This window comes from Myodes glareolus, chromosome 7 (assembly GCF_982192425.1).
Source record: "Myodes glareolus chromosome 7, mMyoGla1.1, whole genome shotgun sequence".
Classification (NCBI taxonomy): domain Eukaryota; kingdom Metazoa; phylum Chordata; class Mammalia; order Rodentia; family Cricetidae; genus Myodes; species Myodes glareolus.
This window is the reverse complement of record NC_142032.1, coordinates 5,749,402-5,774,724: the sequence shown is the minus strand read 5'-3', so window position 1 is coordinate 5,774,724 and position 25,323 is coordinate 5,749,402. Positions and strand designations below refer to the sequence as shown.

Below are 25,323 nucleotides of genomic sequence, written 5' to 3'. Positions count from 1 at the left end.
GGAGCAACTTAATGGCAAGATCTCAGGGTGAGATCTAGGGGAAATCTTGGAGAGGGAGTGGAGGTCTTTCCCCCTTCATCCCATGCACCCCAGCTATCATTTAACCCTTCACCCTGAAGGCGGATAGCAACAATGGGAGGGAGCTCATGTCATCTCTCCAGCATCTCTGAGATTCTTGACATGGCTAATGCTTTAGCCTACTATGGGGTTACAGAGGGACAAGGAGAGCCCTCCTGTTGGCATTCAGGGCCTGGGCTGCCTGGTTGACTCTAGTCCTGGCAGTGCCCGAATAATTTGACTGCCGCTTACAACTCAAAAGAATGATAGGTTTAGACACCAGAGCAGAAAGGCCTTTCGTGATTAAGCATACTTTGTGCCATGCATGGAAGTGCACGTAATGTTTGAGATTATATATTTTTATGCACCTCTTTCTCCATTTTATCAGTGACTTCTAGCTTTAGAAAGCACAGGGAAGAAATCCTGGTGAAACTGTCCAATCTGGGTCTTATGGAAAACAGACTTTTATAGTCCTCAAGGCGATACAATTTTGGAATAGTATCCCCATTCCAACTTTTCTTTCTCCTCCGGTTGAGCAGAGCCTGCGCTGTTTGTCCATCTAAAAACAACAGGTTGTGTTGGGCAATAGCTACGCTAAGTACTAATTGTGGATACAGTTTCTGTTTTTTTGTCTTATTTTTGTTTGCTGAGGTAGATATGAGGGTTGGACCTGCTTCTTCGGCGGCTTCTCCACTGGATGAGGCCGAGCCTCAGTAGTCCAGTCATCAGATGGGGAGATGCCGAAGGCTAGATAAAAAGGAATAGCCAACTCAGACAGCCCTCTGTCAGGAGAAGTTGTGTGTCTTTCATGAGGATGCTATTCTGCATGTTGCTGTATTTTTTAATTATTGTAATGAGGTGTGATTGTCTATTGGTTACCCACAATTCTTCTTGGGGACTCTCCCCCCCCCCCGGTAACTCTTGTCAACACTTGTTAATTTGACAAAAGGCTACAAATTAAGCTCTGTTAATTTAATGTTTTCTCACCGAGATCTAAATACCGAAAGAGGCCCAAAGCGCAACTGAAGTCCTTTGATTCGCTGTACTTTATTTTGGTATAAATTTACATTCATTATTGTTTTCCTTTGGATGTGTAGCCCTCAATTAGTGTGATGGCTCCATTAAAGCAAGCGAGACTTCGCCTTTAATTATTACAACAAAACACCTAGTCTCAGCTTGGGGAGAGGGTCTCTATTGACATAAGCAGAGGTTATAAAATTTAATTAGCCATTCCTATCAGATTTATGGCATTCAAATTGTTCTGTGTTTCTTCCCTTTGATCCTGCCTGTACAATCCCCAAGATTTTTGTTCTGATCAAATGAGAATAAAGCTTACTGTACAGAGAGAACTTCCCCTCTTCTTCGTTTCCTCGTTCCCATCCCGGCCTTATTTCTAGTCTCTCACTTTTTGTACCCCCTTCTTTGTAGGCAAGGTCAGCCTGTGTACCCAATCACGACAGGAGGGTTCAGACACCCCTACCCCACAGCGCTGACAGTCAACGCTTCTATGTCTAGGTGAGTTGCAGTGACCATTCAGAAAGGTCCTCTAGACAGCTGCCAGGCCACCAGGGCCCATGAACATGTGTGGGTATAATAATATAGACCAACATTCACTTGGCTTCCCTCTACAAAATCCCAGAAAGTTGCCTTGACCTTTCAAGGTAAGTGATTGCCTGTCTAAGACATTAGTAGCCTATCTGGATGTAGAGCAACATAGTGTCACAGATTAAAAAGGCAGTTGTGGGGCTGGGAGAAGCTTGGCAGTTAAGAGCACTTGCTGCTCATGAAGAAGGCCTGGCTTCAGTTCCCAGCACCCACGTGGCAGTTCACAACCATCTATAGCCCCAGTTCCGGGAATCCAGAACCCTCTTCTGGCCTCCTCTAGAGACAGGCAGGCTCATTGATACAGGAGCAGACACTCATACACATAAAAATAAATAAACCTTAAAAACAACAGCGAAGTGTGCGTGGGAAGGATGTCTAGAGTGGCTGGGGCTTCAGGGGGAAGTGGCTAGAGTGGGCGGTGCTTCTGGGGCGAAGTAGCCAGAGTGGGCGGTGCTTCAGGAGAAGTGGCTAGAGTGGGCGGTGCTTCAAGAAAAAAGCTGCTAGAGCGGACAGGCTTAAGGGGAAAGTAGCTAAAGTGGGAAGGGCTTCAGAAGGAAAAGTGCTAGAGAGGGCGGGGCTTAAGGGAAAGCGGCTAGAGTAGGCGGGGCTTCAGAGGGAAAGGTGCTATAGTGGGCGGGGCTTAAGGGGAACGTGGCTAGAGTGGGCGGGGCTTCAGAGGGAAAGGTGCCAGAGCGGGCGGGCAGGGCTTAAGGGGAAAGTGGCTAGAGAGAGAGTGGTGCCTCAGGGGTAAGCTGCTAGAAAGGGTGCTTCTTAAGTCATTGGTTCTCTGTTGTCCTCTGCTGGAAAGAAAGAAGGAAGTGAGGAGAGGAGAACTTAATGATTATTATTCAGAGATTTGAGAAAAAAAATAGATGGGTCTTTAGAAAGCTCAGATTTCAGTTCAGAGTCTGTAATAAGCTGTATCCTGGTCTCTTAAGGCAGCAGTGTCCAGTAGAAATTTCTTGGGATCCAGATTGCATTTAACATTATGTTTACATCCCCCCCTCAACCTTTCATGTCTATCACTTTAAGAAGATTTCCCTCTGCCCACTACGACCCCCACGTTATATTTATCAGTCATACAGTGTGACTGCAGTATTCTCGTTTCTATACACTGCGGCCATGCCACAGCTGCCATTCTGATTTTCTGTTTTTCTTAACTTTTACATGTTACATGCATTTACACTTTATAGCACTTATCAAGTTGGACTGGGCACATTTGAGGAACTTAAGGGCACATGCCTGGTGGCCATACTATTGTCCTCCCCAGTGCTGCTAAATCTTTGAAAGTTGGAAAGAAATTATGTGTGCATCCATTCCCATAGACTCATATTTAAAACATATATACTGCATATACATGTATCCCCAGGACTCATTTTCCTCTCTCTAATTAATTCCAGCTAATTTTTCAGTGACTGCTAGTTTATTTACAAACTGGTTGGCAGCAGTATGTTTAAGTAGTCACTAATTGCCCCTAATGATAGTTTTATTTTCTGTTCATCTGATTTTCGGTTGAGTTAATTAAATCGGTGGAGGTTTAGACTTTCCTGATGGGCTGAAGCAACCAATCCATTTTGATGATGCCACGTGATTCAATTAGCATGCAGTACATGGCAAGGCTGCTGTCCCCCTGCCTCTGCCTCCATGCTCTGTGGCCAAGGACTGAAGGTTGCCTGGAATGCCTTCTTCTCCTGCTTGCAGGACAGCAACTGTTGTTTTGGATAGAGTGAAACACCCCCCCCCCCCCGAGAAAGGCAGGCTAGACTTTATAATTATCCACAAATATCATGCAGCTCGAAAGATCTGGGCCCTACATGTGATATATCATCTCAATCTCTGAATCCATGCCCATGTAAGCTAGGCAGGAAGATGACTTTCTATATCCTCTCGGCTGGAGAAAGTAGAAAGGTTATACTCATTAAATGATGTCGTCACCAGTCCCTGTAAAGCGTGGGAACGAATGGGAAACCTCCTGGGAGGAGAGGGGAGGGGGCTGCTTATGATCCTGACTCGGTCCCAGCGTTCACATGCTGCTCCCAACCCTTCCTCCTGCTTGTTTGTTCATTGCATCCAGAGGTTGAAAGCAACAAAGTAATCGCAGGATCGGGATTGGGGGTTAAGCTTATTGATTGAATTATCATTAGGAGGCCAGCTGATGATTTATAGGTCGCAGAGGATGGAGGAAAGGAAGGGGGTGGCGAGAAGAAAGGTTAGGGGCTGGCGGTACGTGACGGGGGGGAGGTGGCCAATTCCCCAGGTAGGCCAAATGAAAGGTAGCTAGTTAAAAAAGCGTATACAGCAAATTAAATGCATTATTGTGGTAATGGGGCGACAGAAGTATAGGTCTATTATATGTATGGCAGTTATAGCGAATGTAGGCAGCTTGCCCTGTTCCAGAACACCCTTTGATATTTATTCTATTCAGCAGCGGGGCCAGGACTTCTCGGAATTAAGTGATGGGTCATTATACTTTAAACACCATGGAGAAGCCTAGATTGGCAATTAAACAGCTCTTGCTGACACTCACTTGTGCCACCCTGTGACCCCCTTTAGATTGAGATGTTGGAGCTCCGGGCCCTCAGCCTGCTAAATTGGGCAAGGCTCCTCTCATGACGAGAGCGGGCCCTGAAATCTGCCGGCTTCAAAGGGAGCGAGATCATGTATAAACCATAATGTGGGTGCACCGTGGCTCACAAAAAATAAGGCAGGAAGAGATGAAATGTTACAAGTGCAAGGGGGAAAATGAGAGAATAATGACAATCCTAATGCAACTCAAAGCGGGATTGTTGCACGGGAAAATGCATCCTACTGCTTGTGCATAAAATCAAGGCCGGCGGATGACATGCGGCTAACAGAAATGTGTCAGCACTGAAGCAAAGCGAGAGTGAGTATGAGAGAGGCCCCTGAGACAGCCAGAAACAAAAATTAGTTGTCCTTAACAAGTTAAGGTTCATCATTATATTCTGGCTTGGAGCCATGAAAGCAGACGGGGGTATATAATGAGCTGCTTAGAATTTTTTGAGGGTGTTTATTGCATTTCTTCAGAAAGCGGTTGTCTGCAGAACAGGGTGAAGGTGTGTGTCCCTCGTGGGCCACACACTTACTCATGTGCAGTCTTTCTGCTGGTGTGCAGTTTTCGCAGGTACCAACGTGTGCAGAGGTCAGGGAACTCGCAAGCGCCACCCAGATCCTCCAACCCTAGAATGTGCTCGTCTTGATGCCTTTGCCTGATATTTGTATGTGCCCCTGCACACCGGGAGGCCACAGTCACACACCGGTTTTCTTTCTCTCCCTCGTGTGTGTGTACACGTAGTCACATGTCACAGGAAAGTAACATGTGCTTGAGACATTCATAGGAAGAACTGCCAGCCCACCTGCCCTGCACTGAGGGACTTCCAGGAACACATCTTAACTTGCTTTTGCTCTGTGGCCTGGGGTAGCCTGAGGAACTTGAGAACTCAAGGGTTTGCTTTTCCTTCCTTCCTTCCTTCCTTCCTTCCTTCCTTCCTTCCTTCCTTCCTCCCTCCCTCCCTCCCTCCCTCCCTCCCTCCCTCCTCCTCCTCCTCCTCTTCCTCCCTCCCTCCCTCCCTCCCTCCCCTCTCCTTTTTGTTTTGTTTTGTTTTTAAGGGCACAGGAATGGTGCTGGTTGTTAGTCCCCCGCTCCCCCCCCCCGCGTGCGCACATACACACACACACACACACACACACAGTCACTCTGACTACTGTTAAAGCATCTCATTGTTTCCGAAAGCCAGCATTGCCTTAGTTTGCAAAGGCTGTCACAGTAGAGGGCGGGGTTTCTCAGCCAGGTAACTACAATGGCTCTGGGACCTCTGAAAAGATCAACATCCTTCATTGGGTATTTTCATCTCTGTTAAGATGTACTGAGCCTGTTCGTTCTCTATTTTTTAATCCCATTTGTTATAATTTATTTTTCCGATCCACTTATGAAAGGAACTCTGTAAACAAATACAAGACCCCTTTGAAATAATTGTCACGATGTAGCCTCAGCAAGACCCCTCTCTGCCAGAACTCACTTTCTCAAGAGCAGGATGCTGGCCCACGCTGGTCCCTGGGTGGCACTTGTCCTCTTCTGGTTTGGCCTTATCAGAAGGGCAGCCATTGCCTGTGTCCAACTTCTCCTTCACCCCATTTGAGCAGTCTGTTCTTTCCTCCTTTGCCCTTTCTCTAATCACTGTGTGTGACTTCAGTCGAGGAGGTGTTTTCCCACCAGCACAAACAAAACATGTCATTTGGCAGCCATTTGTCTTATGTAGCTGAAATTAGCGTTTGTATTATACTGGCAAACTCTTATGTCGGGAAACACCGGTTGAAGAACTGAAGTGTATTCTGGGGACTTTCCCAGAAGCAAGGACCGTTAATGTCTTATCTGTGATTACAGTGTCTGTCATTTACAAGGATTCTGGATGATGCACAGATAACATATTAAGTAAAAATAAGAATCTTAGTGGAGAAAGGCATACAAATCAGAATTCAGTGCTTTGGTGTGTGTGTGTGTGTGTGTGTGTGTGTGTGTGTGTGTATTTCCCCATTTTTCTTTCAAAAATGTATTCAAAATGCCGTGACTTAGGGTGAGCAGGAACTCTCGGAATCTCTCTCTCTCTGCCTCACTCTCTCCTATTACTCTCAAATAGTGGGCACAGCAACAAAAGAGAAAATGAAAATTTGATTGCTCTCCATCACCAGAATGAGGCCTAACGAGGCATGCAGCGCATTGTCAAGACATGTACATCCGTTTCAGCCGCGTTAATATTTTATTTAGCTGTCAGTACACACAGACGTTATCACCTGTCCTTCTGGAGCTGAGCAGGGCGTAGGAAATTACCTTCTGAGAGGCCGCAGCTCATGCCTCAGAAACCAAGTGGACGTGCAATTTCTGGCCGGCCGTCCAAGCCCACTTTCCTGCCCAAGTACATCAGTAGAATTTGTCTTTTGCTAAAGATGTTAAAAATCATAATGTCTCATGTCAGTAGCAATAATGAAGGGGCAGATCGACTTTAATGACATTATGAGAATCATTATGTTTAATTTATCACTAATTAATGCTGACAGGTTTCATATGCCTTGGGTTGCTTTCATGTGGATGCTACTGCGCTTTTTTTTTTTTAATTGTGTGTACACATCCCTCCTCGTTCATTCATTTGATTCTGACGATTTACACAGCTTTCTGTCTTCTAGGTTCCCTCCCCACATGGTCCCTCCCCATCACACTCTTCACACGACCGGCATCCCCCATCCGGCCATCGTCACACCAACAGTCAAGCAGGAATCCTCACAGAGTGACGTCGGCTCGCTTCATAGCTCGTAAGTGTTACAGTTGCTGTTTCCACGCTCTGTGGCCTGGGTGATGCGTTGCCATGGTGGCCGCTGCTTGGTGGCTTTCTGGCCACGGTCAGCATCTCCTGCTGGACCCTCGGCAGCACCCCGTCCCTATGGCCTCTGGCTTCCTATAAAGGAGAACATGCTCTCTAGCAGGTCACACTGATTGTCACACTGCTTCCCGGAACAGAGATCTCCATGGTGTGTGTTTGAAGAGACAGGGGATTGCATTTGGAGCTTTGTTCAGCAAACAGAACAGAACCCTGGGAAGTGGGGTTGGCCACCCTGTGCTTTCCCCCTCTTCCCTGGGAAAATGTCTGTTTGCAAATGGAGAGGAAGCGATCTCAGAATCTCTCACCAGCCAGGCCTCCTCCAACTGCTCCTGGACCGTGCTCTGGGGTGGAAATGAACTTTTTTTTTTTTTTACTTGAAACTGCTGGGCTTGGGTGGGAAGAGAAAGGAGCACAGGCTCTGCTTTGGGGGACGCTGCCTGCACAGTCGCTTACTGGATGGCGTCTGCCCATCTCCTTCTGTCTCTATCCAGAAAGCATCAGGACTCCAAAAAGGAAGAAGAAAAGAAAAAGCCCCACATAAAGAAGCCCCTCAACGCGTTCATGTTGTATATGAAGGAAATGAGAGCGAAGGTGGTGGCCGAGTGCACACTGAAGGAAAGTGCAGCTATTAACCAGATCCTCGGGCGCAGGGTAGGTGGCCGTCCATGGGAAGAACCGGAGTGGACCAGAAACAGTGACAGGTTTTGTTTGACCTTGCTCTGTCAAGCATGGCCCCAACCCTGCCTCTTTGAGTCCTTGTCTGGCTTCCACTGATCAAGATCATTGAGCTTTTGAGCAGCATTTAGGATAGCCACATCCCTCATCTTCCTGTGAGGACAGACGTGGTTTCTCTGGGTACCATTGTTAGTGTGAGGCCCCAGCAAGCATCACTATCTGCACGCTCTACCGCGTCTGGATAGACTCAAGCCCTGGTAGCATCGTGTCTCGTTTATCGCCGTGCTTCCGTTTGTGATGTTTCTGCCTGTCTTTCTCTCCCTGCCCCGTGTTCTCTGCAGTGGCACGCCCTGTCCAGGGAAGAGCAAGCGAAGTACTACGAGCTGGCCCGGAAGGAACGACAGCTTCACATGCAGCTGTACCCTGGCTGGTCTGCGCGGGATAACTATGTACGTGGCCCACTTTCTGGAGAATTCAGTTTTTGTGGATATATATTGTATGTCTGCAAGAACCTGAAGGATGGGTTATTGCCTGCTTGAACCGGGCTTCCAGACCATTCATTCTGTCTACTTCTAGGACCTGTCCCTGACCTCCGGTCAGCGAGCTTGGCTTTCATTGTGACTCTATTATATTAGCAGGAGACAGGCAGGAAGCTGGCACCTGTGTTCCCAGAACACAGGATCCTGGAGACTGATTTGGGGTGTCTGTGTCTTTCCACCCACCTGTTAGGAAAAGTAGAGCTCCAAAACACATTCAAAAGTACTGCATTCCAAATTAAGCCCCTGCCATTGGTGGGGTAGCTATTTGTGGCCAGGCTGTCATGGGGGCCTGTTTCGCCCTGAGAACGGCATGATGGGAGAATGGCATGAAAGTAGCCATCTTTTGGTAGGGAAGATGAAATGAGTCTGGGTCCCACAGAGGTGGGGAAGGATGTGTGTCTCAAGACACATCTATCACATGATGTGTGTGCTTCTGGGTTCTATTGGCAAATCCAGATTTGCTCAATTTTCTGCCTTGCTTCTTAAACTTCCTCTTAGTAGGACTGTTGTTGTTACTACCTGCGCTGATGGCACACAGCAGATTTCCAGTTCTGGAGCCCTGGTGTCTCTCCCATTAGTCCTGATCCTGTGTTTTACACAGCAGCTCTGAGTTCTGGGCCTCTTCCCTGTCCGGATAGGTAGCATGTCTCTTGCTTAGTCTCTTTGTTGCATCACGTTTGGTCTCAGGGAATGTCTCTTCCAACCACTCTGATGTCAAAATCAAACCTGCCTTGCTGCCAGCACAGGCTTCTTTTCCTCTTCTCTCTTGGAGCCAGGAGGGTATTTTCCTGGTGGTGCCAGTGGAGAAGCTGGGAGGATGTCTCCAGTCCATTAGTATCATCTTTCCAAGGGCTAGCTCTTTGGATTTCCTTCACTCTTTTGCCTCATACCTGTAAGAGTGGAGCTGGCTCGCCCGCTATCCATCAGGTAGACAAAGAGCCTGGCCTGGGCTTCATAGCAATGCTCCTATCCATGCATGGCCCTTCAGGCCTAGACAGCACTTCCGCTCTTGAGAGCAGCCATTGTCACTAGCAGACAAGTATCATGAACTCTTAGCTATGTGAGACTTTGCTGCTTGTCTTTGTGTGTGCAGCTAGGACACCTTTCTTCTGAGACTGAAGGGAAGAGATGAGCAGCTGGGCTCTCCCACGGGCTCTCTGTGTCCCCAACCCATTCCCAGGTGACACTCCAGGGCTAGGCACCCTCCTGTACATATTCAACCACATCACCTCAGGACAGCTGTGCCCTTGACGCCTGGGAGCTCTGGCTTGTTACACTTGCCATCCTGGAGTCGTCGAGAAGGTATCCCAGGACAGGATCCAGTTTCTCCAATAGCTACCATATCCCAAGGCCTCCTAGGCACCTGCCTTCACAGGGCCTTCACATAAAAACTGCCCAATTTGTGGACCATGGGCCACAGGACAGATGGTGCCCTTTGGGGTTGCACAGGAGGAACACAAAAGCACAGCAGACTTGATGGCAGAGTCAGAAACATTCTATGTTTGACTTGCCGGGAGTCATTTAGACACCGTTCTAGGCATTCTGTGATGTACTTTCTAGAATTTTCATGGTCCGCATGCCACTTGCCCTGACTTCCACTCTGCGTTAGGAGGTAGCTTGGCCAATAAGGAGCCACTGAGTAGGTGAGGGGCTGGCTTAGGGGCGGATTGGATGTCAGACTGCAGGAACTTAGCCTCTTGGGCACAGGCTCTCAGGTTCCTGTTTCAATGTTTCCTTACACACGTGTGGAAATGCATGCTCATTCCTTCCTTCCACACTCCAGAGAATACACTGGGGCCAGGGATCTCACACCTGCAGCTTTTGTGAGTTTGACCTTGGTGGGAATTTCTTAGCAATCCTTTTTAATCAACTTGACAGTGGAGGTTCTGTAGATAGCTCTGGCTGCTGCAAAGCCCAGAAGATTCTCTTGGGAGATGTGTTCTGAACCATCCCTTCCTGCCTTTCTAGCCAAGTGGGGCTTGGAGCCTTTATGTCACCATCTTAGGGAAGTGTATTGGAGGGAAACCCGTCTGGCTGCTCAGACTTGACCTGTTCTTTGGGACCCAGGAGAAGCTAGCTGGGTACCATAGTAACAGCTAGTTGACCTGGTGTCATAGTAGACCGTTCCTTCCTTCTCTTATTAAAGGTCGTCTCTGTCACTTGACTTTTTTCCCTCACTCTCATGTCTTATGCCTTTTCTTTTTCTTGTTACCTTTAAAGAGGAAGTGGTCTCCCCTTGTCTCTTTATGTCTTCTTCCCATTAAACATCATCCCTGTCCACCAGGATCTAGTAGTCTGTCTGCATGGTTCCTTGCTTGGCCATGACGTGACCTGCATTCCAGGTGTCAGTGCACACAGAGGATTCTGTAGGGACCATCAGATGGCCCTAGAGTGTGTCGGGGGGCAACACAGGCACCTTCAGGTTAGACTACTTCTCCTGAGTCTTTCTTCCGGCTCATCCTGCCCACTCTGAGAGTGTCACATGACCTGCTTTCATTGTTTTTTCTTTTGTGCCAAGAAACATAAAAGGATCTGGTGTATAGCTGCATAGAGGGCTAATGTTCCCAGTGACCCAGACCCCGTACCCTCAGAGGATAGAGCAGCCCTCTCTGGGATAGCTGGAGTCACCCAAGCCTGACAGCCTTGGGGCTGTTACACATAACATCCTTGCCCTTTTTTTTTTTTTTTTTTTTGGTGTCGAGGTCACTGTTCCATGAAACCTTTAAGCAAAGGTGACAACATTTACGTATTCTGAAGCACACAGATTGATTTGTAAGACCGCAGCTGCCTCACCTGGGCCAGAGAGCCTCCCTAGAGCCCAGCAATAGGGCAGGGTGCCCCAGAGTCTTGCTCGCTCACTTGAGAGGGTCAGGCTGTCAGGTGGTAATGACTTAAGGCCGTCTCCTCACCCTTGTTTCAAAGAAGGGCTGCTACGGAGGGTGACAGACAGTACTCGGTAGAAGGCATGGTCCACAGCCGAGGGCAATGCTTTCAGGCCACTTGGGTTGGCTCTCTGGCTCCTCCTCATCGTAGCTGTGCCAACTCAAGGCCGTTGCCCAGCCTCTTTGTACCTGTTTCCTCATTCGTGACTCCGGAGTGTGAAGACACATGTACTGTGTAGAGCTCTTGCCAGTTGAGTCATGCCTGGCTCCTAATGTGTACTTGGCAGATGCTGGCCATGGTTAATGTTAGGAGTGAGTGTCATGACAAGCTAACCTTATAACAGGTTAATACTGTGAAACTTTAATACCGGTTAGGAGCCAGCCATTCTAATGGCTCCTGGTTTGCCGGGGTTTGACTTGCACTTTCTCAACTTCATGGTGTCATGGAAGCATGCCATACAACCGGTCTACTTTCCATGTGTAAGAAAGTGTGCAGTCATTGGCACAAGCCATTCAACACCTTTCGAGAAGGCAGGCTCCATGGTGGATGACTTTGCCCACCTGTAGGCTACCCTGTGTGTGTTTGAAGTGGTCTGGCTAGGCTGTGGTGACCTGAGAGCTGGGCATAGCACACGCACTTGAGTTATGGTCTCTGTGACCAGTGATGTATTTGTTGGGGTAAGAGCATGGGGGAACACTTTCCCTTGCCTATGCATGGCCACCCTGTAATTTAGACAGAAGCCCAGGTAGCACTTGGCCCTCTCTTCATTCCCACTCCTTATGCTCCTTTGAGAGGAAGGACTGCGTTACGTTTCTGAAAGGAACCGCTACTACAGAGAAGCTAGGGCCGTTCCTCTCTCAACCCAGGACATGGAAGCGGGGATGGTTTGTCTTTCATAATGAGAGGCTGTGAGGCAGGTAGGGCAGCTGGGAACCACTATGGGCTTCAAGGTTTCTCTGTGCCCCTTGGGAGTGTGTCCATCCTGCTGCCCACCCTGCTCTCCATTCCTCCCGGAATCTCCCTTGCTCCTTTCACCTCCCTTTATGGAGTCAGACATCCTGGATCAGGCTGAAGAAGGGAGAAGGCCATGAGGTCTTTCCACATCGACCCTCTGGCCTTCTCTTTTCCCCAAGAAATGTGTGTCCTCCGAGGTAGGCAGAGTTCAAGGGCTGAATTCATGACTGACAGATTGAATAGACTTGGGAGATTAGTGGAGATTGCAAGCTTGTCCCTCTCGGCTCTCCTGACATGCGAATCCAGACACCTCCCTCCTTGACCTAATTTCCTGCGTTTCTTCTGTTCATCTAGGGGAAGAAGAAGAAGAGGAAAAGGGACAAGCAGCCGGGTGAGACCAATGGTGAGTGACAATGGTCAGGGTGATGGAAGAAACACTAGTTGGGGGGCCACTCTTACGTCAGCTTCCGTCTGGGGGAGGCAGGAGGAATCCAAGGCCAGGACATTGTGGGGAACCCATCTTAGGGAGCCTTTTTTGTTTATGTGTTTTAATTAATTGCTTCATGACTGCCCTTTTAAAGCTAGTAACATCCATTGTTGCATGAAAAGCCCGTTGTAATCCTGGCGGAATGTGTTTTTAAGTAACTGCCAAGCCTGTAACTAGAGAGTCCACGGTAGGCATGCCTCTGCCGGGCTTTGGACAGCCTGCTTATGTATGTGCCTGAGAAGGGATGAGGAGGGGCCTAGGGGACCAGGAGGGGCGTGTGTGAGTGTTGGGGTAACTGGCTGTTCCTGAGTGTTCCAATGCATGCCTTTACAGTGGTAATCGTGCCCATTTTAAATTAAGGAGGTTTGCCATTCAGCGACAGAAACTAGAAATACTGCATAGGCAATGAAGGGCCCTTGGAGAAGGCCAGGCTTTACAGACAAACAAAAATTTTGAAGACTTTGTGTAATTTGTTCTTTTTTTTCAGAACACAGCGAATGTTTCCTAAATCCTTGCCTTTCACTTCCTCCGATCACAGGTGCTAATGTCCTTTTGAGTCATTAAAATAGTTGATAAACTGTTTTTTCATTTTTCCTGCCATTTGTAGTTTTATTAACATTAAACACGTATGACATTTGAACATCCTTTAAAATGATCATCTACACGGTTTCATTATGTTTCAGTAGATTTTTTTCCAGTTGCTTTGTTGGTTTTATTTATTTTTTATTTTAACTTCTGTCTCATTTATTGACTGTTCCCATAACCGTTGTTTAAGCAGCGATGACAGTGGCTTAGAGCTGAACTAACTGTGCAAATTGAATATGCAGTATTTCTTTAAAAGAGACTGGTAAAGAAAAAAATGGAAAAAAATTCAGTAATAAACCTCCTTAATCTAATGGCTTTTTCCGTTGCCCCACTAAGTTTTCTCACGCCAGCATGCAATCGCAGTATGATTATTTTTTCCTTTGCTTTATTATTTATTTTTTTCATTTGTTTGTTTGTTTGCTTGCTCTTCCTTTTGCTTTTTGACTTCATCATTTGCAAACCTGCTAGTGCTTCCTGACCATGCCTGCTTCCATGCCCGTTAGGAGCATCTAACACCTAACAACTCATCTCATGGCCTCTTTACCCTTTCTTTCCTCTTAATAACAATGAAAATAGATTTTTTTAAAAAAAGAGAATGCCCAAAAGCTGCAATATCCCAATACCCACAACCCTTTTCTTTCTTTTTCTTTCTGTTTCATTTCATTTCGTTCTGTGTTCATTTGTAGTTTTTTTGTTTGTTTGTTTGTTTTCTTTCCAAAACTGTGGTACTCAGAAGAAAAAAGCATGTTACAAACCTAATTCCTTCCTTTGCTTTGTTTTCTTCTTTGAGAAAAAGGAAAATTGAGAGAATTAAAAAAAAGAAAAAAAACAAAAAACAGAACTAAAGTAAAAGAGGAGAAATAATGGAAAGAGAAAGTTCTTGGCTCCTGCCGTCCTGCGGGCAGCTGGAACCGGATCTGACCGTCCTTGATAAGGGATACTGCAGCTTTATTTGCCACAGCTAATTTCACAAGTTGAATAAGTGTGATTTTTACATTTTTTTTAATTAAAGAAAGTTTTTAAAAAAAGAAAGAAAAGTCAATATTTTGCTATTAGTAACCCGGTCATTGATTTATTCCCTTTTTATTTTTATTTTTTTCTTGTTTGTATCTCTCTCCCCCCTCCCTTTCCCTTCTCTCTCTCTCTTACTCCTCTCTCTCTCCTCCTCTCTCCCTGCCTCCCATGTCCTCCTCTGCTCGCTCCTTTCTTGAACTCATTCAGACCTGAGCGCTCCTAAGAAATGCCGAGCGCGCTTTGGCCTTGATCAACAGAATAACTGGTGCGGCCCCTGCAGGTGTGTATAGTCTCCCAGATCCGCTGTGCTGGTTTGCCGCTGTCTCTCCTGTTCTTCCCCCTCTGGCCTGTTGCTTTGTAGCTTTGTGTGTGGATTGTAGGAAATACCAGGGAGCGGGACACTGCCAGTGTGTGGGCTCCACCAGGGATGTGCTTGTCTGCCAGCTGCTGCTAGCCAAAATGCCACTGTAAAACAGTGTGTGTGCCTCCTCAGGGCCGAGACTCAGATTCCAGCGTGCCCTCGACTGGGGAATGTTGCCTGCCAACCCCCTTCCTTGTGATAGCCCAGGATGTGCTCATCCTGGTCTAGGTAGAAGCCAATGACGTCACCCTCTCCCTTCCTCTTCTCTCTCTCTCTTTTTATTTATTTTTCATTGTTGGTTTTTTTTTTGTTTTGTTTTTTCATTTTTGTTTTTGTTTCTGGTTGTTGTTTTCCTTTGTGCGTGTGTGTGTAGTGTGTGTGTGTGTGTTTTATTGTTTTGTTTGTTTTATTTTTTTTTTTGGTTTGGCTCAGAGAAGCCCCTTTCTTTCAAACCCTTGATGAGGGCCGATTGTCAGGTAGAGTCAAGATGGTGCAGAGAGCAGTTAGTGGAAGACTCAGCCAACCAAGCACGACCCACCATTGTGTTGTGTTTTTTTGTGTTTACCTTATGCTAACAGATGCAAATACTCCAAAGAAGTGTCGGGCACTGTTCGGGCTTGACCGACAGACTTTATGGTGCAAACCCTGCAGGTACATGACCATTCCGAGGCCTTGGGGACAATCAGAGCCTTCTGTCCTTCCGCTACTTAGTGGGTCGATTTATTTTGCCCTCATTCACGTTTCCTTTCCCCCACTGGCATCAATGACTAATAAACTCTCCTTCTTCAGATTTTCCTTGCTAATTTCATACTGTTTCCTCCCCACCCCCTTTTCCTCCCTGTTCTTGCGAAGAATGTGTCCCTGGTAGCAAGGGCTGACAGCCATGAGGACAGACACTGAGGATCTGGCTTTGAAAGCTGGTGTCCTGGAACTGGCCAGCTGGTGAATGACTCGGTGCCCCGTTCTGAGCCACCGTGCCGTCCCCCACCCTTCTCACAGGTGTTAAAGAGTCAGAACTGGAATTTGGCAATGGTAGCATTCCCAGGTAGCATTCTGTTAAAGACGCTGAGAGAAGTGCATTGGGGCAGGCTGCTTTTTTGAAATCCCTTTTTTTTCTTTCTCTCTCTCTCACTCTCTCTCTCCCCCGCCCCTCTTTAGTTGTTTTATGTTTAAAACACGTATCTGTATGGAGGAGCTCGTTAGCGGACATTGTTTTACAGTGCTGAAAAAGAAGCGTGGCATTGAATGGCGTGCACCAGCTAAGAGCCTGTGCGCAGCAAGGGCTGCAGCCAGACCCTGCAGCGCTGCCAGGCCTGCAGAGCACACAGTCGAGCGTTACGATGTGCAGGTGTAGCGTGGGTTCCCACACGCATCCAATCAGTCCAGAAGAGTCCAAATTGAGCCCCATGATCTGCCTGCAGGTTTCCCCAGTCATGGCACTGGCAGAGAAGGTGTAGGTACTTCCTTCTTGGTGGAGGGAATGCGCTCTCGTACCCATCTCCTTTCCTTTCCTTTTAATGACCACCTTTGGTTAAATTTGTTATTTCTTTGTTCTGATACAAGCAGTCTTTGAATTTGGAATATTATGATGGTAGGTATCTCAACACCCCAAACACACATCCCTGTTTGTAGTGCCTCCTGCGTCACGTGTCCCTCTTCTCCATCCCCTTTTGCCGTGCTCCGTGTCTAGACGTTAGATCAGATGTTCATCCCATCACGTGCATGCCCACGAGTCTGCTGTGTCTTCTCTGGTGCCAGTATGAGAGATGGCTGACCACACAAGACCCCAGGGGAGAGAGGGATCATCACTGACAGACAGCTACACAGATTCTCTGTGCTCCAGAGTAAGGGAATTGGGCCCTAGACAGGCACCCAGCAGGAGAGCGGCTTCCTGTGAGTGGACAACCTTCAAAGACGGCAGGTCTTACAGAGCAGCCCCAGGGACTTCCTGAGAAGCATGGGGATGTTAGGTATTAAATTAGGGTGAGCCAGGGAGGTCAGGGACCTGCTTACCCTCTGCAGGTAATAAGTTGGTTAACACTTTATGAATGCCCAGGGTAAGACAGCGGAATACCCTGTCATAGCAAGTCCCAATAGACACCATTGCCTGTGCCCTGCAGTGAGACTGGACCTCATAATTTTATTCCTGAATGGTTTATTTACGAACCTTTTTTGGTTTCAGATCAGTTGCTACAAACTTAGCCTGGTCTTCATCTTTAGAAACTGTTACTGACGTTAACAAGGATAGAGCACCCACCCCTCCCCCGGTCCTCAAATACAACCCATCTTCGCGTAAATCCGTGGTGGGTTCCATCCTCTCACCAGAAATTTCTTGATACTTTTACCACCAACAACAATAACTTTTTAAATTGGGTTTTTATCTTGTTTTGCCAGTTTTAAACCCTTGTAGTCTCTTTGTCCTTCAGCGCCTTGGTTCTCTAAAACACACATTGGGGGCTGACTATCCACAATGCACCACTTTTTCTATTGTCAAAGAGACTGAGACATCCCTGGACAGAGGTCATGAAGTCCAGCAGGCCCCTGTCACTCCCCAGCCTCCTGACCTCGGCCCCTAGAAAGTTCTAGCTGCCATTTTTCTGAGTTTGAGGGTTTTTTTTGGCGGCGGCGGGGGGGGGGGTGCTCTAGATGTGTTAGCAAGCTGACTTCTGCTGTCCATTTGAGGAGGACCTTCCAAAATAGGACCAGGAAGCATACTTAGAAAGCTACACATGGGTGCTTATGAGATGCCTCTACAATGGGGTGGGTCACAGTATGGAGCTTGAACTAGGAGTTACCCATTCCCCTTTTCCAGCTGTTCCATTATACACTGCCAAACCACATTGAGCTGGGTGCTAAACTCAATAAGACATTTAGTAAACAAGTAAAACAAAAATCAACGAGAAAGAGAGAGAGAGAGAGAGAGGCTTGTGAATGGAGGCATTTTCTGACCCATCCAGATGTGCGTATTCCAGCTGCCCCACTAGGGGCGCGGCAGTCCACCACCACCATAGTCCCCCTGTCCTTTGTTCAAATGCTCCCCACACAGCATTTTCGAATGACCTGGAAAGGAGGGTGGGAGGGGCGAGGAGAGCCTTAGGAATGCTCCTAGCCAATCAGGACTCTAGGTTCTAATTTTATTTGGCATTTGAGGACATTTTAACCAGACCCTGTTTTGAGCCCACCAAGTTGCTTCCCCATCTTCTTGCCCCATCCTAACAGAGCCTGGCATGCTGCTTCATGCTCTCCTCTGACTGTTCCTCACTCCCTCTCCCCCTTCTCTCCTCCACCTCCTTTCTGCCCGTTGCTGCCTCTGTTTTGCTTACACCCTCCCCACCCTCCCCTTCTTTTTTTCTTCCTGTTTTTAAAATGCATGGAGACCCTAGTTTGTGAGCATGCTTCGATCTGCAGGCTAAGGTGGTTTAAAATGGAGAGGTTAAATTGTTTATTTCATTTCTGGGATGGGAGCAGAACCCACAGTCTGTGCCAGTCCTATCCAGAGAGAGAAAGGGAGCCTGCTAGGCAGGGTAAGAGGGGACTCTCCTTGTTCCTCTAGAGTTCCTTCTGGCCTAGACAACCCCAGCCCCAAGGCCTGAGCCTCAGGGAGACAGGGAGAACTAAGCATGCCCCTTTTTGCCCTTCCCTCTTTTCCTCCCCTCCTGCCACCCTACAGAGTCCATGCCCCGTGCCCCATGCTCTGGGCCTAGACCACAGGAAGGACTCATACAGTCCCGTCCCATCCTTGTAAATGCCAGGGACAGTGTCCCATGGGGGTTGCCTTCAAATAGGCAGCATCTTGGAGGTTCTTCAGTGACCAGTGACTGACCAGTGCTCACACACTTGGTTTTAGATGGAACGGGACCCACCTACCATTGTTCTGAGTCTTTGGATGAGCACTTTCCCAAGTCTGAATTGTCTTTATAGCAATAGTGGGTTGATCTCCAGGGTCCCTTTTCCTACTAAGTAGATTCCCATCAGCCAGCAATCAATGGTGGGCCAGGCTTTGAAGTCACATGCCTGAGTTCTTGATTGGGTTTTCCCCACCTTATCCTTTGATAAAGTCAGAAAGGCTCTGAAATTCTCATTCCTCCTTCCTATACAAATGGGTTGTGAAGAGGGGAGACTATGGTTTTGGCATAGGACAGATATAGTCTTTCTGGTTCAGACCCTGATCCAAGGTCCCTCCCGGCCTTTCTTGGTGGCCATTTCTCTGTGACTGGCTTGTGTTATGTACTCCATTTCCTGACCTCAGCATAGGACAAGGACAAGGCTCCCCGCGTACCATTCTCACTTCGTGCGACCTTCTCATGAAGGGGTAGGGAAGTCCCAAATCTTTAAGGGGGGAGAATAAAAAAAAAATCAAAAAAAATCAAAAAAAAAACTATGAATCTTAATTTTATCCACAACCTGCAGGCCATGTCAACCAGTTATTCTCGTACTTTTGAATCATTTTCTGTTTTTCTTACTCTCCCCTTTCCCTTACTTTGTTTACCCTCTTCTACCTGTTTTTTGGTGGTTCTTCTTATTCTTTATTTTTTTTTTAATTTACTTACTTTTTGGTTGGTTTTGTTTTTTTAGTTTGTTTTGTTTTGGTTTTGTTCTCCCTCCACTCCCCTCCCTTCTCACCTGATTCTGACCTCTCGATTTGGTGTGGTTCGGAACAGACAAGCCCAAAAGCTCTCTGGGACCTGCTGCCTCACGGTGGTGGTGTGTTAAAACCTTTAAGCCCCTTGCCTGCTCTGCCTTCAGCTATGTGGGCTCAGCAGTCAGCATTCTGAGAGTTTCATATTGATAAGAGGCCACAGGGGAGGAACCTTTCTTTCTCTTTTGAATACACTCAGGCATCACTGGAGATTGGGGGTGGGGAGGGTGGGAAAGAACCGGGAGGGCAGGCAAGAAGATGTAATGGGAAAGGGAAGGTAATTCTAAGCCCAAAGAGAAATAAAGTGTGTTAGTCTTCATGTAGATAAAAACCCTTCCTAAGGAATCCGTGCCGCCCCTCTGCACTGACTTCCGTTAGTCTGCTCACATATGTTTTGGAAGGAGTGGGGCCCTGGGTGTCCTGTGAGGGTAGAACATGGGTAGGACAACTCCTTTGCCAGAGCGGATGTAGACATGGGAGCCACACCGCCCCCTGAGCCCCTTGAAGTAGCGGCTTTAATTGCTCCGTGCTGCCTGGCATGACCTGTAGGGGGCGTCCCTTGAGTGACATCAGCTTCTTGTGAGCATTAGCTAGCTCTCGACCTTGGCGTCCTTGCCCTTCATTCACAGGTAACTCTCTCCCCTGTTTCTAGGAGAAAAAAAAAGTGCGTTCGCTACATACAAGGTGAAGGCAGCTGCGTCAGCCCACCCTCTTCAGATGGAAGCTTACTAGACTCGCCTCCCCCATCCCCGCATCTGCTAGGCTCCCCTCCCCAAGACGCCAAGTCACAGACTGAGCAGACACAGCCACTCTCGCTGTCACTGAAGCCTGACCCTCTGGCCCACCTGTCCATGATGCCACCGCCACCTGCGCTCCTGCTGGCTGAAGCTGCCCACGGCAAGGCCTCCACCCTCTGTCCCAACGGAGCCCTGGACCTGCCACCCGCTGCCCTGCAGCCACCCATGGTCCCCTCTTCATCGCTCACACAGCCGTCAACATCTTCCTTACATTCCCACAACTCTCTGGCTGGGACCCAGCCCCAGCCTCTGTCTCTGGTGACCAAGTCTTTAGAGTAGCTACACCTCGTCCACTGTCCCCTGCTTGATTGACGTGTGTCCTCCTGGTTCTTGGTTTGCCCTTCCCCATATTGGAAAGCTTTTGTTTTGTACTTTTAATTTTGTGCCTCTGTGGCTTACATGAGTTGATGTTTATCGAGTTCATTGGTCAATATTTGACCCATTCTTATTTCAATTTCTCCTTTTAAATATGTAGATGAGAGAAACCTCATGATTCTACCAAAATTTTTATCAACAGCTGTTTAAAGTCTTTGTAGCGTTTAAAATATATATATATATACATAACTGTTATGTAGTTTGGATAGCTTAGTTTGAAAAGACTGATTAAAAAGCAAAAAGAAGAAAAAAAGAGAGAGAAGCCGTTTCGAAGCACCCTCCAGAAGGAGTTGGTTCTGTATTATTTGTATTAAATACGAGCTTGCGAACCAATCACTTTACATCTCGGTTTTTAAACCACGAGGGCACAATGAATGCAGTGCCATTTCTTTCCTTTTCTTTCTTTCTTTTTTTTTTTTCCTGTGTGAAACAACTTTTATTGTGATGTTACTTGTTATTGTTTAAATGTACAGAAACAAAGGGTTAAAATGTGTTAATATACCTTGTTCCATGGTGTTGTTCTTTTGGGGGGAGGGGGACGCTACTCAACAATGAATGGAATCAGCGCTGTTGGACCAGTAGTATTTATTGCTTTAGAGATTGCTTGTACCTGTACGTCCGTCCCTTTAAAATATGTTTTACTTTTTTTTGAAACTGTATAAAGCCCACCCCCCCTTAGCATAAGCATCTTATATATAACAACTCATTTGTACAAGGTTTTTAAGTTTATATATAAAATGTGTATATATTTTTTTGTTTCCTTTTTTTTTTGACTTTTGTTTGTTTGTTTGTTTTTGTTTGTTTCTGTATAAAACCCAGATGCCACCAAATGGACATTAATAGTTGCATTAAAGATCAGTAGCATTAACAAAAGTTGCTTTAAAAGCCATTATGTAAACCAAGACTTGAACAGTAGTGAGAGAATCTGAGCAGCTGTCTGAGCAGCCGTGGGAACCGCCCTGTTTCCCCCCCACCTCCTAGTCAATTGCCCTGTGCTCTTAGAACATGGACTGACCGCGTGCAAAACTTTTATGTGCCAAAACTCTCAGTGACTTTAGCTTTCTCCCTCTTTTCTGATGCTGTACTTTCTGTTCGCCATGTTTTGCTGTGATGTTACATAGATAGATTTGTATGTAGTTTTAATGTCACCTATAACAAAATGTGTTTGGTAGCAGACTGTCCAGAAAGCATTTTAAATGAAGAGGTCTAAACCCTTAAGGGCCAAAAATTCTGTATATTAGATTACTCTTAAATGAAAAAAAATAGAAAAAAAAGAAAAAAAACCAGCTGCCGCTTTTATGTACGCATATTACATACGAGTAGGCGGTGACCTTAACACAGGAGAACCTAGGCATGCTGATGTTGTCAAATCCTGTATAAAGCTGAGACCTGTTCCTCCAGTGCCATCGTAGTTGACATGAAGCGATTGTAAAACTGTCTCCGGTTTTCTCTGGTTTATTAAAATGCTAACTATAACATTTTTTTGTGAATACTTTGAATGTTTCCTAACAGTTGTGATGTTATTGTTCTGTTTTATGCTTATTCCGAGTTCATTTTGAATGGTTTGGAAGCCATTTTTGTAATGAATAAATGTCCATGCTGTACAGTATCTGTAGCATGCTGTTCTGGATTAATAAAAGCAACTTAGTATGTGCAGAGAAAGGCTTCTCTTGCTTCTGTGATTTGGGATGGCGGTGTCTCTTCCGGAAACTGAACTTCCTGTGGAGCGGCAGGTCAGGCTAGGGCTTGAGCTGGTATAGATGGTATGTGGTGTAGGTGGTATGTGGTGTAGGTGGTGTGTGGTGTAGGTGGTGTAGGTGGTGTGTGGTGTAGGTGGTATATGGTATAGGTGGTGTAGGGTGTGCTGGCGGGGCGCCTAAATGCTCTTCAAGGTGTCTCGACTACCCCACCTTTAGTGAATGGTGTGCCCTGTGTACCCGGTTTATGGTATGTCCCGTTTGCAGTGAAGATGCCTGTATACAAAGGGACTCTAGGGTATCGTTTCTGTATGACACTGAGTCACGATAAAGGCACAGATGCTGGTTTGGCCCTCACTTTGTCATGCCCTGTTCATGGCACAGTGTGAAACGAAGTTCGATTCTGGAAAAGGTGCTTTCCTTCCCTCAGAGTGGACTTAAGGAACTAAGTGTGTCCCACCTGAGGGTGCTGAGTGTGAGAGTCGCCTGATTTGCTCTTCACTGCCTGACAGAGGGAGGCAAGGAATCCTTAAGCAAAACATCTTTTTTGAAAATTGGCATCCCACTCACACAGCTGTGCTGGAGGGAGGTAGATGATTTGCCCAGCTCTGCACGGAAGGGGTCTTCCTGTTCAGGGGACCCATGTTCTGGGTTAACTCCTAGAATGACTTCAAGTTGGCCACCATCACTGAGGAGGGTTGCAGAGAAGATCTTTCTGTGGTTCCCTAGGTGTCTCTTCTCGCTGTTGAGTGGCTGGGTTATTTGTTGTTCGCGTGTCTAGCATCTCTGTGCCTTCTGAGGGTGGCAGTTTCAGCTACCCCAGAAGTCCTTCATGTGGCTCGCTCTTAAGAACACCGGGATGTTGGGTCAAGAACTTTGAGAAAGCCTGCTCTGCATGAGCTATCTGTGTGTGAATTTTCTGTATTTTGTTTCTGCCCTGCTTTGTAGTCTGGTAAGGGAATTTCTGACCACCCTTCCCTACTGTATTCTCTATGCAGGGCCTGACTGACCTTTGAGAACAGAAATAAGAACACTGTGTGCTACTGATGGCAGTGTGCCGAGTTGTCCCTGCCCGTTTCTCATTAATCCTACCACCACCAGTGGAAGACTCCCCTGCTGGCCTCTGCCTTATTTCTAACAATGAATTGAGAAATACAATATATCTTGTCCAAGGCAACAGTTGGTAGAGGGGGGAATTGGAGGAACTTCAGTGGAGACCTGGCTTCATGCCATGTTCTCAACACCGAGTTAAACCTTCGCGTGCTAGAGATGTCCCTTCTCCCTGGCAGATAATATAGGACAAATCTCCCTTGCTTGACTTACGCCTACCTCTACCTCACCTACGAGTTCACTCTCAGGAAACCCAACTCACAAGAGAAAGAAGCATTGATGCTTTCACTGGGGGCTCCCCCTCGAGCCTCTGGCCCCTGTGCAGACAGCACTTTCTCATGGCCCTAATCCTGTGATGATGGGGCCTTTTTCTCTGTGCTCTTGAAGGTCTCTTGTTAAATCCAGAGTGGGGGTCACCTTGCTACTTGCTTGTGTGCCCTGCACTGTTTGACCTGTAGTAAGATCAGGAATCTAAGTCCTGGCCTTCGACCATTCCTACTGCAGCAACTTGAAGTCTCCCTTCCTCAAGTTTATTTTCATGATTCTGCACCATCATGTCACCTTCCATTGCGTATCTGTCCCCAGAGTTGCTTCTCATCACTTTTGTAAGGATACATACGCTTTCATTTCAGGTTCATTTAGATATCGATATGCTGTCTTTAGATGCTTAGCTGTATCATTTGCTGTGTAAAAGTAATACTGATACAAGCTCTAGCTTGTGTGTGTATGTGCATAAGTGTGTGCATGTGTTCGTGTGTGTGCATGTGTTCATGTGTGTGCAAATGTTTCATATGTGTGCGTGTGTTTGTGCATGTGTGCGTGCATCTGTGTGTGTGTTCTTATGTGTGTGTGTGTGCATGTGTGGGGGAGGTGTTGTTGGTGTCATTTGGATTGATTAATACAGGCCTTGGCTATGTGACTGCACTTGTTCTAATGTGCCCCATGCACCACGCCCCACGGCACTCCTCCTGCCTCATCCTCCCCCGTATTAGGATCAGAGTTGTGCACCACAGTGCCCGGCCACATGATGTGTATCAGGAGAGACCACCACTCAGCCCACTTTGCTGATCCTAGGGTAACTCTTGGTTCTGGATGCACTTCCTCTGTTAGTGTGGTCTTGGACAACTGTAGTGGGCGCTTTTCTATTGCAGATGCTAGAAGGTTTACTTTTGAGTCTGATGGCTCGGATGTACATAGGTTAGAGGGTTCTTCCTCCAAATTTGGTACCTCAAGAGAGGAGGCAGAGGAATGAATCTGAACTCAGAGCATCCTGCATATACGTCATGTATTCCCTCATCCTTCTCTGTCCATGTCTCTTCCGTCCAGAGGTGACAGTCATGTTCATTTCCGTAGTCTTAATTGGAATGACCAGCCCCAGTGTATTGTGATCACCGAAGCCCAAAGCCAGTCTTTCATATGCCTTCTTTATCTCTCTTTGGGATTCTGTGAGCCCAGTTCTTCACCAGCCCAGGTAGAAAACCTCAGAAATCAAGACATGGAAGGTGCATGCATGTCACCCAGGGGTAACAGGCTCACTCGTACCATTCATTTAACCTGGAACTCAGTGGCCCTCTAAGAGTAACACCCCTGTTTAGAAGGCTCCATCCCTAGCTGGTGTGCATTTTGCAGTATAAATGAGGTTTTAATTAAAGCCCTCTGGAAAGACCCTTGGGTAGTTTGAGGACTCCACTTCAGACCAGAACTGGGATCACTGAGGAACTTGGAGGAAACTGGATTTCCTGTAGTGTTCCCAGTTGAGGTGACCCTCTTCGTTTCCCACCCAAGGGCTAGGTGAGCATCCCCACACCCAGAATAGTGATAAAGACTAGACCCGAGATGATATGTGTCTGGCAGGAGCACCGCAGAGGTCCAGCTGGGACTTTTTAGAGCTGGCTTCTTGTGAGTATGCTTCGTCTGTGCTGTGATTGGGTTCATTGTTCGTTCGTTCGTTCGTTCGTTCATTCATTCATGCCTCCAATGGCTGTCTCTTGGACACTTATCTGCACCGGTGTGGGGAGGGGGATTCCAGGCCATGGCACGTGTATGAATTAAGCCAGCTTGCTCTTCCTTCTTCCTCTCTAAGTTTCCTCATGTGTCATCTTGCAGTACACACTTTGGATATAGGGTAACACAAGAGGGCGGGCTAAAATCT

General features: G+C 47.1%; 1 protein-coding gene across 47 annotated transcripts in view; it reads left to right on the top strand.

The window, feature by feature from the left end:
* Tcf7l2 (transcription factor 7 like 2) overlaps positions 1-22,026 on the top strand; it is a 190,313-nt gene extending 168,287 nt beyond the window's left edge. For 9 of the 47 annotated variants that reach the window (XM_087907773.1, XM_087907771.1, XM_087907761.1 and 6 more), the window contains 8 exons: positions 1,486-1,572; positions 6,847-6,987; positions 7,547-7,706; positions 8,072-8,179; positions 12,461-12,509; positions 13,081-13,131; positions 14,400-14,472; positions 19,845-22,026. In XM_087907773.1, coding sequence (XP_087763899.1) covers positions 1,486-1,572; positions 6,847-6,987; positions 7,547-7,706; positions 8,072-8,179; positions 12,461-12,509; positions 13,081-13,131; positions 14,400-14,472; positions 19,845-20,268 — 1,093 coding nt within the window. In that variant the 3' untranslated portion in view covers positions 20,269-22,026. Of the gene's footprint in view, positions 1-1,485; positions 1,573-6,846; positions 6,988-7,546; positions 7,707-8,071; positions 8,180-12,460; positions 12,510-13,080; positions 13,132-14,399; positions 14,473-15,131; positions 15,206-19,844 lie in introns of those variants that run through there. The other 38 variants (XM_087907775.1, XM_087907774.1, XM_087907766.1 and 35 more) reach the window with 14 other exon arrangements.
* The last annotated feature ends 3,297 nt before the right edge of the window (positions 22,027-25,323 follow it).